Raw genomic sequence first — 13,564 nt, 5'->3', positions numbered from 1 at the left:
ACCTAGTCCTGGATCCATCTTATGCATGTTCCAGGACACCAGAATTCTTAGTCACTAATGCACCCAATAGATTAAGGCAACCCAGGATTTTGCTCAGACATGTTTCAACAGGCATTCTAGGCCATTTGCCAATTTTTTAATTCCTTTATTGAAGGCTTTTATTGTCTTAAGCCTAACCACCCAGCCAACTAGCAAGCAGTTTCCAAGAGTACAAGAAACTCAACAAGAAATTATATTAATGCATATACAGTCCTTGCTTGAGGATTTAAAAATACCATTTTTCAGCTGTGGGAAACTTCACATTTGAGAGGATAAACATTTGCTTGTCAGGTCTCTCTTCTGCAGGATTGCTTGTTAAGTTGCAGTGTACTCGTGGGATGTTGGGCTTCCTGTGTTTTCCCCAGAACAATTGCAATCCTTCACCACTGAGGATTCATTTTCATACTTAAAGATTTTTCTTGTAAGTCTTCTGCTGTGCCTAGACTCAAAGCCATTTAGCATGGCAAGACACTTTAATCCTTTATCCTAGTTCTTAGTATGAGAACATAAACATGACACTAAAGAGCTTCATGAGATGAAGACTTTATTTTCTTTTAAGAACTGATGGAATTTAGTTTGCCAAACACTGAAGACATTTTATATTTCCATTTATCAACGCCTCCATACAAATGATATCAAGCATCTGATTTTGAGCTCCTTGTGTTCATGTCTGGCAGAGTAACCCCAGTCTGACCCATAAGTGAAAACAGTTCATGTTTTCTGTCTCCTCAAACTCTCAGCAAAGCTAATTTGGGAGCTCTTTCAGTGTAAACTAACAGAAAAACTGCCAACTCTTTTCAACTCCGAGTTTACTTCCTGGGCCAAGCTTGAGCCGGGCACCTAAACCAAAAAGCTTCATTTTTCACCATGAGGGCCTGTGCCTGTTTTTTAACAGTGATGCAAAGTGTCAGAAGTTCCTCCCTCCTTTGCTCATGCTGCAATTTCAAAAGAAACAGATCACAACTGCTCTTGTAAAGTAATACCTGCAAGAACAGGGCCCTGATGAGGTCATCTGACATGATCCAAATTCATATAAACTCACAGGTACATACATTCTAGGCAGGAAATATTCCTGCTCTACTTGTTCAGAAGAGCTGCTCAGGACAGGAACTGTCGTCAATGGCTGCACACGTTCCAATACAACACTTTTAGCACCTTATTCTCCTCCACTTTCAAAGCTTCTCTAAACACTTGCTGCATGATTTGACCGTGCAGCTGCCATGCTGCAAGTGCCCTGCCTTGCTGTGTAATCACAGTGTAACGCGGGCTGAAGACACCTCAAGAGGTCATCTGGCCTAATCCCTGGTTCAAAGAAGAGCTAACTTTAACTCCAGATCATCCTACAGATATGACTGACAGATTTACTATGGCTCTTGACAAAGCTGCACATCTGAAGTACAGCTTCTTGACAAAACTAAAGGACTCATGACATTAGGACACAAGACTGAAGCTCTCATAAGCCTAAAAATGGCAGCATTCAGGTGTTTTTAGAAGATAACTGAATTTTGGGACATAACTGTGTTAAGCCTTCATCAGGTCTGGATTTCAGAGTCACAGCAGCCTTACTACCAAATTGCAGGAAAAAACAACTTGCCCCCCGGAAAAATCTGCACTTCAACTTCTTCTTAAGTTCAATATACTGACCAAGTTCATTTCACTTACTTGTTCATAAGGCTCCCATGTCTTACTGGACCCGAGGAGCTTAAATAAAGCCCCTGCTTTTAAATTAAAATCACAGGCTTACATCTTTTTCAGAATGAGTAGACAGTGCTGCAGAGAAAAGGACATAAAATGCCTTATCTCAAGTAAATCTGTTATCTATGAGCTATTTATTATTTACTTCCTCTCCTTCCCTTCCCCACAAAGATGCCTCTGAGCTCAGGTTGGTGGGAATATAACCCTGTACTGGGACTGCATTTTTATAGTCTAGCACATCAAGAATGGTTTAAAAGAAAGCTGTGTTGATCAAACATCACAACTGTATTTTTGAGGGCCCATCCATCATTGCTTGTCTATGGGTGGGACCACAGAGGAAACTCAATAATGAGCTAAGTGTCAGAGCATCACTGGGATTCAGCTCCTCTGGCTGGCTCCCTGCTTTCCTGACAGTACAATTCACTCCAGAGACAGAGGCGCAGAGCCAGGCTCTCACAGACTGTCTGCACCATTCATAAAGAGTTATAAACAACTCATACAGAGGCTCTGTATGAGCCAGAACAACTCACCGGAAATTAAAAACAGATAAGTCAAAATAATGATCTTATTTACTGGTTTCATACAGAAGGGAAACTAAGCATCATTTATCCATTAGTCCAGGATCTTGACTCTGCAGATTATTGTATGCTGCAGAATGGCAAAACACATTAATATTTGCTGATGTTGACACTGGAGTACAAATACAGGATCTCATTTGATTTTGCTAGCAAACATGAAAAGGCAATACTCGTGTGGTTGGAGTAAATGCATGTTGAGGAGCAAATATCCCTCTACAGTGTAACTTACAGCAAATATATTCAGTAAGTACCATTTCAGATTATCCAGAGGCTCAGCATCCCCTTTACATTCTCCAATCTACAGCAGCCACTCACAGCTGCTCCAAGACAGAACGGCAGGAGCCCCAAACACTCCACACTGCCTGCCTTGCTCATCTATAACCTCCAGACAGAGATGTTCAAAGGAGGCACAAAACTTTCCTTTTGTGACTGGAATAGAAGAAACTTTCTGCATGGGGGAAGATTCTCCAGCACAGCTCTAGCCTGTAAGTGCAGCAGCATTACAGAAGGCTACGTGGAAGCACAAGCCACAAAACTGGGCCTGAACTCTTTCCTGCAGGTTACAAAATGACAATGTTTCATGCTATTCTACCAGCAACCCAGCTAAATACCACTTAAAAAGTTCTATAGAGACTGTTTTAGTATTTAGAACAGCCAAGTGATCTTTACTAGACAAGGACAATGCTGTCTTGAGCACCTGTACAGCTCTGACACCAGCGGCCCCAGGTTCTACAGAACCTTACCTCAGTACCAACTGTTATTATGGAAATCAGTTTAACAAATATTTATCACTGCAGTCTTCTGCAGAACATGACTGAAGCTGTCTTCAGGAAACCATACTGGCCATACTTCAAAGGCAGGAGTTGACAATTCTTTGATGATATTCAATATTTAAAGAATATATATCCCATCTACTGTAGTGTATAATTCAGACCCATAGTTCTGAATCAGTTATTTTCACAAAGTTGTTAATTGGTGGCAGAAGGAAAAGTTGAGTCTTCTGGTTTTATGACTTTGTGGCATTTAACAACTTTCCTATGGATTCTGATTCTCATATTGTAACATTGTCATGCTACTGTGTTATACATCCCTGGTGACAAAATGATGCCAACAAGTCAGAATAACTTTAAACAAAAATAATCTGTCAGCAGCCTATTCACTGTGAAAAATAAAAACAGATAAAGCCAAGCATGAGAGGGAAGATCATGCAACAGCATCTGGGCTATAATGCAGAAGTGAGAAATATCTGCTGTCCCCACCAGTGTATGGAATGAATCCTCCATTCTTTAATGCACTACACATCCCCTACAATTTACATTTTCTTTCTCTACCTCTAACGATTTGGGGGATTGATACTACTAGCTGGCTCTATAAATTGGGAAAGTATACTAAATGAGGTTATAAACTTAATTTTCTTTTAGACATATGGCACTGGATGATAGCATCCATGGAAACCTGATGAAGGAAATGCTCAGGTTTACTGGGGCAAGCTCAGCTCTCACATCACACCACCAGGCCCTGCAACTGTTACTGAAGTTCACACAGAATGGCAAATCCCGATGTAGAGCTCTGAAACAAAACTAATGGTAAAACAGGCTTTTAATCTTCTCCGAGGAAACATAACACTTCAGGGTTTGAATCCTGGCTGAGCATTTCATACTCCACCTCACTGACCTGAGCAATGCCTTGCTTTTGGCGTGCCTCATTCCACCACGGTATACATCACCAATCCTGAGGGGGAAAAAACTTTGCAAAATGGCTGCAGTCAGATATAAAAATAGTCCAGAAAAAGGGAACACTTCAACGGGGATAAACTTAGCTTCTACTAGAGGACCATAATCTTTAATCAAAGAGCAAGGATCAATGGGGCTGGCATGGAAACCAGCACTCCTGACAATTCCCATCAATTCACTGGGTGGTCCTGGATGTGTCACTTAAGCTCTTTCTTCCTTGCCTGATAAGGAAAAGAGACGAACAATGACCCTTCATTGCTGTTGCCAGCTTTGATCCAAGACTAGAATGTACTTTAGCAGCATTCTGTTCAAGTATCAGGTGCCAAAGAACTGCAGTCAGTAAACAGTGCACAAGCATGACAGAACAGCCCAGCTTTTCAAGAGGGACAACTCTAAAAGTTTTTAAAAGAAATCTAAAAATACTCGAAAGTTACCTCAGCTTTTCTGAAACAAGATTAGGAAGTCTTAGCTAGAGGACTAGGACTAGGTCTGTCAGTGCAAAACCAAACAGACTACGGGTGGATTTCCATGCTGAACTTGTTAAAGGGAAAAAAAAAAGTGGATTTTTTTGAGGGGGAGCTTTGGAAAAACTTAAATATGAATGTTCACATGTAACATTCCTGGTAATTAGAGATTTTGTTACTTGGAACGAAGTGGCTTTTTCCTGGAATACCCAAAGCAACAAATTCATCAGTCTTCAACAGCAGGAGACCAAACCCCTAAAATTCTAGAGAATTAAGAAACAAGCAGAAGCCTCACCTCATACATCCACGGATTTTGAGAGCACACATACCACATCTTTAGAGAAAAACCAAGGAATTCAAGACCTGAAGTACAACCTTAAAACAATAGAATTTACACTGAGATGCAACCTCCCTCAAAGAAAATTTCTAAATCCCAACAAACTCCGTATTTCCCCATGTTCTCTCTCAATGTAAAGGCCTGACTCAAGCAGTCACAAACCACTCTGAGAAGGCAGAAGGGAAGAACTCTTCATCAAGGAAAACTCATTATGAGAAGCGGCGTGCGAGCTCCCAGCCGGATGCGTTACCCAAGGAGAAGCGACTCAAACGCAAGCACACAAACGCCTGTCAGTCAAACGAGCAGCACTCCGCCACCTCCCCAAGAGTTGTGGTCTGTTTTTAGCCATTGAAGGAGGACAGTGACATTTATATGACCGTCAGGAGGTTGCTGTGTTTTCCAACAGCATCATTGGAACAATGGTTCTGGAAAAGAGTAGATTCAACAGCTGGAAATATTCAGTTTGTTAAGAGCGGGGCAAAAAAATCAAAATAAAGCAAGGTCAGAGGAGTGAAATTCCAAATTTATTAACCGTGAAGAGTTTGTAACAGCTGCATAAAGGGGCTCAGGGCAGAGTTTGCAGCTTTGCATGTCAGGTGTCTGGGCAGATGAGGAAGTCTGTGAGTGGAACATTCATATAAGATAATTCGGGCTACTAGACCGCACTTCACATCAAACTCGAAAGAAAACACACACGAACAAAAAACCGTTTCTAACTACGCACAAAACTCCGAACCAAGTAACATTCAAGTTTTCCTTAAAACTAGAAACCTCGCAACTGCAAAGGACTGATGATGAGCGGCATAACGAACTTTAACCAGTTGCATTTCTTGGTTTATTTAAAAGCAGTTTCAGCACAACAGCCGCCCTTGCCCTCACTGCGCAAGGCGTGCGGTCTGAGACAGGAGCGGGATGGGAGCCCCGAACCCGGGGAGCGCTGCGGGGCTCCGGGCGCGGCCCCTTCGCTCCCGACACCCCGAACACCCCACGGTGACCCCGCACCCCGCGGAGCGGCACACGCGGCAGGCACCGCGGCTTCTGCGGTCCCGAGCATCTTCCGCGGGGGAAATACGTAACGATCCAACAAATCTTGCATTATTTGGCGGAGATAAAAGCCGAGAGGCAGCTCTGAACTCGTGCCACGAAGAGCTCCAAAACAAACGAGCTACCGAAGCGAGCTGCAGGGAGCGGTGCCCCCGCCGGGCCGGGCGCTCCGCGGCGGCAGCGGCAGCGCCCGCCCTCTCCTCGCCACCCCAGGTGCCACACGCCGCTCCGGGGGCAGCGCCCGGGCGGGCCCGGCCTCCCCGTCCTCACCGCAGCGAGCTCCGTCGGGAGAAGCAGAAGCAGCGGCAGCGCTCCCAGCCCTAAGCCACCCCCCGCCCGCCGGGCCAGGCCGGGCGCTCACCATGGCGAAACCGGAGAGCAGCGCGGAGGTGCGGCTGGAGGCTTTCAGCTTGGCTCGGCTCAGGTAGAGCTTCCGCCAGGACAGCGCCTGCATCGAGTGCTCGTTCAGGCTCATGGGCTCGGGGCGGAGGAGCGGAGCGGAGCGAGGTGGAGCGGGGCTGGCGAGCGGCGGCGGCGGCTCTTTCCGGCACAGCGGGCCCGGCCGCGCTAACACCCCATGGCGGCAGCGCGGCTCTGCCAGCCCGGGGCCGCGCCCGCCGCGCGCCCCGCGAGCCCCGCCCCGGGCCCGTCCCGCCGCGTCCCATTGGTCCGCCCTGCCTGGCCCCGCCTGCGGCCCCGCCCCGCCCGCGCGCCGCCGCTTCCCGGCAGCCTCGAGCCTCAGGCGGGGCGCGCGCTGTGCCCCGGGGGCACCGCCCGCCGCCAGGGGGCGCCGCGCCGGCAGAGCCGCGGGCCGTGAGGGCGCCGCGGACCGGGCGGGGCGGTGGGACCGAGCCCCGAGCCCCGAGCCCTGAGCCCCGCCGCAGCCCCCGCCGCGTTCCCTGTGTGAGCAGCTCAGCTGGAGTGCAGCTAACGGGAGTGGGTAGTTTCTGGTGGGTTTGTGCCCCTCAGTCCAAAACGGGAGTCCCTGCGCTCCCCAGGGCGGACAGGATAGGGTGTCCCCTTGCAGCACGTCCCTCAGAACAAAACACAAGGCCGGGCTTCAACATCTTCGTCCTAAAATGCTTAAACATTTAACTTACACCTGTCCGGGGGGTCCAGACCGATCAGAGCATCCACCCTCACTTCCAGTTAAAACTGACCCACCTAACCCTTTGTCACGTAGTTCAGGATTTTCACAACATTTTGTAGGCCCAGAGCTCTTGATAAACCCGCCTTTATCAGCAAGCACTTGATAAGGTTGATTAAGCAGAACATTTCAACATCTACACATGCCAGTGTTGAAAGACTTTTTATTACCAGGTTCACATAAACCCTTTAAACCATAATTCTTTTTTTCTATGTTTTACAGAGGAAAAAGTGAGGCGTAGAGCAGAACTCCCTAGTGAATACTTGGCATAGTTGTGAGGTGATTTCTGAAAAGGTGAGGCAATATACTGCTTGTGCCACATCAAATTTGTGCATCCGGAGACTTAAGGGATGTGTAAGATATAAACCTATTGCTATCAATTTGCAGTTAAGAAAAATAGGATTTAACAATACAAATAATACTCGATAAGGATAGTTTTACTATTAACAGGCACATGGATGGTCACCTAGGAGATGAATCCATGCTAGCTCCATTAGCAATCAAAAGCGTCGTTAGTTTGTGTTGTTTTGACATTTTCCACCTTATTTACAAGTAGGAAAATCACGGCAGATTGTCTTTAACATTTTTGCTTTGTTCTTCACACCTTTCTGATTTGCAAAGTCCTTCACTTCCTTAAGCAAAACAAAGGGAACGACAATCGATACCAACAAAGTCACTTGATGCTTTTCATATACAAGGCATTCTTTTAAAAAAGATGTAGCGAAAACATCCAAGAAAAATAATCTTAAGGATTTGAAGTCTTCAGAGGCATTCCCTGTGCTGTACAGATCTGATCTCATTCCCTTCACGGGGAAATAAACACAGTCCTCCAGTTATAAACAGCTTCGGGTGAGATTTTTATCTACAGGGGCATTAAAACACCTCCGTAGAAGAAGGAGTTTAACTTAGTCTTTCCATAAAAGCCTTAGCTGTTCTATCACTGACTCCACAGAATTCTGGCCACCTTCTTTCTCTTTTTTGGGTGACAGTACTGCTGTGTAGGATCCATTTGAGTAGAAGTCCAACATAAGTTAAAATTTAGAGGTGAATTTGGCACTGTCAGGTTTGTGGTTAGACTTGATGATGCTAAAAGTTTTTCACAACTTAAATAAGTCTTTATAAAACACTACTCTTTCTCAGGTGTGCTTTAATTATTACCCCCCCAAAAATACAGAACAGAAGACCACCCCAAAATGAACATTCTGTCTCCCACTGCTGCCTGAAGCTCAGAAGAAACCAATTGTGATTTATCACTTTTTTCTTGGGAGATACGATAACCATCAAAAAACAGTAACTACAACTTCCTCCACATCTCAGACAAACATTTAAGTCTCTGTCCTGTGGAATTATATTTTTTAAAATATTTTGCATTGCCACTCATAAGCTATAACAAATGTTTATGTACATGTACATAACCAATGTGGATTGTTCACAATTTCTTCTTGTTTCTGTGCAAAATTATAGTTGAACTGTAACATCATGAGGGAGTACACTGCACTAGGTCTTGACCCGTTCCCTAAAATCAGATTTCTCTAAAAAAAAACCCCCAACACCTGCAAGAGACACATACATCTGACAAGGACTTCAAGTGTCTTTCTAAATAATTTTATTAAAATAGACTCTTTGAACTCACCGTTCCTTTATTTTCCTGTCCATCACTCTTATTCCTGCTTATTGGAAAGGGCTTTGAAAGATACAGCAACATTAAACACTGATGTACTGCTGAGTTTGTATTTCATTCAGAGAAACAGTATGAAAAAGGACCTGCAGAATCAGTGAAGGCATTTCATCTCATGCCTTTTTCCAAACCAGGCCCATGTGTCATTTTGAGATTCCAAGCCTCAGTGTGGTGGCTTTGAAATAAACATTCCTTTCCTGTAAGAAAGAAAAGATAAATCAGTTTGTTAAACAGAAAAACATACACTAAGGATCAATGTGAGGACCACAGCAGTGCACTCTTTTCCCTTTCTGTCCCATTTTACAGCTCCATCTGAGGTACAAACTAAACAGGATAAATTATTTCCAACTCTATTGCTCATTATGACACACCTCTACGCTGCCACTCTAGAGTGAGCTGAAACTAAAAGAGTCAGCCATGCTTAATAAACTCTTAGAAATGCTTCAGGGAGTTCTTCTGAAGTCACGCTGGGGCTCTGAGCCGGGGTTTGCTGTCACCTGTGACCCGTGCAATTGCGGAAGGCCACCAAAAGGGTGTATCCTGCCCCCTCCCTTCATCTCAGCCCTCTCCATCCAGCCTGTGCATCGCACCGATCAAATGGCTACAGAGCTTCAGCGGATTGACCTAATGAAATAAATAGATTTTTTTTCCTTAATGGCTGAGTTTTCTGCTGGATCGGGTCACTGAACTGACTCACCCCGTGGTTGCACCAACACCAGACCTAATGCAAGAAAAGTGAGGGATGTACATGCAAGAGAAGGGAACGGGCCCTTTCAGCAGCAGGCTGTTATTACCCCTAATTAGAGGTAATGTCAACCCGTTCTCTGGATCATTTATGCATGAACACAATCGGAGCAGGTGGCAGAAGTCCAAGTTTCTTTCCAGAAAGCCCCGAGAAATCTGTACACTGTCACAAGGATACTCACAGTTCTATTTTTCTGCTAAAAATGTACTTCTGTATTTTCTGTAGGAGGCTGAATAGGTTCTCTGAGTACCCTGTGATTAATGTGATCCGGTGCTGAGCACACCGAGGTGCTGCCCTCGGCACAGCAGCTTTGCTAAAACGGATCTCCAGCTTCACATGCAAATCAGCACTTCTATTTGTTCCTCTTACTGCACCCAACCCGAATCAAGCCACCACAAAGTGGAAGTCATGGTAGATCTGCATTAAAAACAACATATCTGAACTTGCAAAAGGCAAATAAAGGCTTGGGAGCAGTCCCAGGGAGGTTAAAGAGAACATCTTTGCAAATCTCATCTAAAGCAGAGCTTAACATTTAGCTGATGGAATTTCTGCAGATGAAAGATTTTGGTCTGTCATGTCTAGAAAAATTGTATTTCAGCTTCCTTCATAAAACAGTGAAATACTTAAATATCTCATCTTCCATCCTAGCCCAAGGTAAGGAAAATATAGAATGGTAGATCTTATAGGATAAACAGTATCTTCAAAAATGTTTTAAGATTAGTCCAGTCCATTCTATGCAATGGGAAGTAACTGTTTTAAAGCTCAGTGGAGTGAAATGATCCCACGTCTTCATAGAGCCTTCCCCAGCAGAGCACTTCAGCTCTGGTTTCAGCATGAGCCCTGCAGTACAACATTAATTAAATGACAGCTCCCAGTTCCAACCTTACGAGGTCAGGATCCAGCACCTTGGCATGATTAGATCTTAAATAATTTAAGTTGCATTAATGTCTAGCAAAAAAACCTTTGTGCTTTTTTCAAGGAGTTCAGCCCTGCCCCTTTCCCAATAGCCACCACTCCCTTTCCACAGTTGATACTGTGGTTTTGACACTATATCACAATGTTGATGTGTTTTTCCCGTGTTTTTGAAGTGGAGAAGTCCAGCCTTGTGTCAGGCCTGGGCTGTCCCGTCCAAGCACTGCCTGATGGGGCCCAGCTCTGGGCACTGTTGGAAAACCCTGCCATGATCTGCTTAGAGGGGAAACCAGCCCCAGTCCTCATCAGCCAGCACTGAGCCTGGGAATTTAATATTGCTTCTAAATGTTTTTATCATGTCTAATGCAGCTGTGGATATGGATATTCACATCATCCACAACCTACATATTCCCCCTCCTCTTTTTTTTTTCCCCAGTTGTTTTAAGTTCGGGATAGGTTTTTTGTTATTGACACACAGATTATTTCCATGGTATAATGAACCGTAGTTGAATAGGTATCATTTCTATCTTAAAACAAGGTTTAAAAAGTGTTTTCTATTTTTGGAGAGCTATAGATAGAAACTGTGTTGCTTCTGAAACATTTACTTCCACACTTCCATAATGTGCTCTGGTGTTTCCAGGTGTATGTGATGGATACAGTCTTTGGTGGGTTTGCTTGATACACAAGAGTCTCAGATTGTCCATGTCCCAAAAAAATATTCAGAAAAATGAGTTGATTTTCTTTTATGTCTCTGTTCTGTCTCTTTTGGTAGACTTTTGCAGCATGGATGGATGATGTGTTTTTTGTCTGATGATTCTCTAGCAACATCCGTTTATCTTGTATTCTGACCTCAATTCTACAGATGTACACATGTATTTAATTTTAAGATTGAGTAATCTTGGCTGAAAGGTCGAGATATGTATGTATCTCCTCAGGATTATGGATTAATAATGCACTTGCTCCAACAGACATCTGGAATCCACACTTCAATATATAGCCTATAAAACACTTCCATACCATAATAAAGTTCAATCATCTGCAAGTAGGGAGATGTTAGAGAAAGATTACATGATTTTTCAAGATTCTGCAAACAGTTCTTGGCAGAATCAGAAGGAGAAGCTTGCTGCCTTAAATCCTGTTAGAATTCTGTCCTCTCTTGCCTTTATCCACGTGTCATAGATCATTAAAATAGGGATTGTTCCAAAGGGATCCGACAGCAAGGCCTGCAAAGTTGAATTTGAATGTGTTTTAAATTTTGCATTAACACTTAATATATTTCCTATAATACCTAGGATGCTTGACTGATTACAAAAAGCAAACCAGAGGAGCACTGCCAAAGCCATCAGTCCCGACCCTGGGTTTGGGTATCCTTTGATGTTCCTTTACTTAGGGGTGTGTGGGGGAAGTAAAGGATGGCACTTCAGAGAGGAACCATGCTGTGGAACCTGGGGGCTGTTCAAAATCTGCACTCTGACCCTGCTATTGCAATCAGATGGTCCCAGTACTTGCTCAGCATCAATTTAGAGTAGATGTTAGTGGGTGTTGTAGAAATGAGACCCGCCGATAGTTTTAGGAACTGCAGGATCTCCATCCTGAAGATTTTTTGTATCAGCAACTACTTTATAGCATTTTTACCTACTTTTTCATGCGATTTCTAACTACCTCTTGTACATGCGTATTGCAAAGGCAATTCTGGTTTATTTAACACCTGTTTAACACCATTAACAATACATTCTGTATTTTATGACCGGTTCTCACAAGACACGTGGGTGCAGTGCCGGGAGCGGTGCCGGCATCAACCGGGGTGCGCGTTCCGCGCCAAGCCGCACCGCACGTGTGGCAGAGGCACGGAGCAAAGCCACCACCACAATTAACCCCAAGTCCGCGTACTATAAGATTATTTTCAAGTGTTTGCTACAATAATTCGCCACTCTTTACCCCGTCTTTACGCCGTTGGGGTCGGGCACACTCGCGGAGCTCAAATTACCCTCGGTTAAGCAGAACGACTCAACTCTTCGGGCACATCCCGGGGGCTGCGGTACCAACCCTGGGACCGTCCGCGCCTTTGTGGGGCCCCGTCCCCGTCCCCCCGCTGCCGCTCAGCGCCTGCGTGCCGCGCACTCGTGACCGAACACCGCACGGCGGGGCCGGCGGCCAGCACAGCGCCGGTACCGCCCCGGTACCCTGGCCAGCAGAGCGCCGGTACCGCTCCGGTATCCCACCCAGTCCCCTATCCCGGCCAGCAGACCGCCGGTACCGCTCCGGTACCCCGGCGAGCCCCTCCATCCCGACCAGCACAGCGCCGGTACCGCCCCGGTATCCCACCCAGCCCCCCATCCCGGCCAGCCCAGCGCCGGTACCGCCCCGGTATCCCGGCCAGCCCAGCGCCGGTCCTGTGCCGTACCCCCGGACATCAACCCCGCCCGCCCCGGCCAGCCCAGCGCCGGTACCGCGCCGTGTCCCCGGTCCGCCCCCCCGCCACCCCCCCGGCCCCGCCGCTGTTTACGTTCCGGGCACTGCGACGCCTGCGCCCCGCTCCGCACGCAGCGCCTGAACATGGTTCCTTAGGACTTTGCAAAAGGCATCGCCGCCGCCCCCCTCCCCTTCCCTCCCCCTTTCTCCCCCCCCACCCCCAAAAAAAAGTCCTGGTGCAAAATTGCAAAACTTTAGCGAGCCCTGGATGGCTTTTGTTTTGCCTCCTCCCCATTTGGGCCAAATATGCAGGACAGGAACTGTTGACAAATAAGTGATGAAACTCTCCAAAAAAATGGAGGCAAAGAAAGACTCTGGAAGAAGATTGGTGTGTAGCTGGCTTCGGTCTCTTTCCTATTCGTGCCTTTTAATTGATTTTGCTTAATTGTTTGCAAAGGGAGAAATGCATGTGGGACGTAGGCAGCGGAGCGACTTAGTTTGCAAGAGCGCGGCTGAGGCAGCGGGGAAGGGGCGGAATGGAAGCGAGGGACGGGCAGGGTGGGACGATCATGGATCATTATTTTTTCCGGTGCGTGCGGGTTTGCGCTGATCCACCGCGCGTGTCCGCGGGGCTGCGGGGCGGGTTCGCAGGGCGAGAGCTGCCGGGAGAGGGGCAGAGCCGCCGGCGGCAACCGGTGCACCGGGCTCTCCCCGCTCCTCCGGGGACCTACCTTGTGCGCGGCCGGTCCCCGCCGCCTCCAGCCCCATCTCTCCGCGCCC

The 13,564-nt window shown here is 46.4% G+C and overlaps 2 protein-coding genes across 8 annotated transcripts in view; one reads left to right on the top strand and one right to left on the bottom strand.

Moving 5' to 3' along the window:
* Positions 1 to 13,564, bottom strand: part of LOC106852380 (calcium release-activated calcium channel protein 1) — an 18,099-nt gene extending 4,535 nt beyond the window's left edge. The window contains exons 1-2 of one of the 4 annotated variants that reach the window (XM_088175961.1): positions 13,516 to 13,564; positions 8,671 to 8,912 (exon numbers count right to left, since the gene is read on the bottom strand). In XM_088175961.1, the coding sequence (XP_088032087.1) occupies positions 8,671 to 8,742 (72 nt within the window). In that variant the 5' untranslated portion in view covers positions 8,743 to 8,912; positions 13,516 to 13,564. Of the gene's footprint in view, positions 1 to 6,251; positions 6,489 to 7,174; positions 7,670 to 8,670; positions 12,670 to 13,515 lie in introns of those variants that run through there. The other 3 variants (XR_001403002.2, XM_014874949.2, XM_014874948.2) reach the window with 3 other exon arrangements.
* The window catches only part of KDM2B (lysine demethylase 2B), a 106,656-nt gene continuing 106,105 nt past the window's right edge, over positions 13,014 to 13,564 (top strand). For all 4 annotated transcript variants that reach the window (XM_014874945.2, XM_014874940.2, XM_088175954.1 and 1 more), the window contains exon 1: positions 13,014 to 13,172. In XM_014874945.2, coding sequence (XP_014730431.1) covers positions 13,122 to 13,172 — 51 coding nt within the window. In that variant the 5' untranslated portion in view covers positions 13,014 to 13,121. The remainder of the gene's footprint in view (positions 13,173 to 13,564) is intronic.

This window comes from Sturnus vulgaris, chromosome 19 (assembly GCF_052056855.1).
Source record: "Sturnus vulgaris isolate bStuVul1 chromosome 19, bStuVul1.hap1, whole genome shotgun sequence".
NCBI classification, from domain to species: Eukaryota; Metazoa; Chordata; class Aves; order Passeriformes; family Sturnidae; genus Sturnus; species Sturnus vulgaris.
Note: the sequence above shows the minus strand (reverse complement) of the source record. Positions and strands in the feature narration are given on the sequence as shown.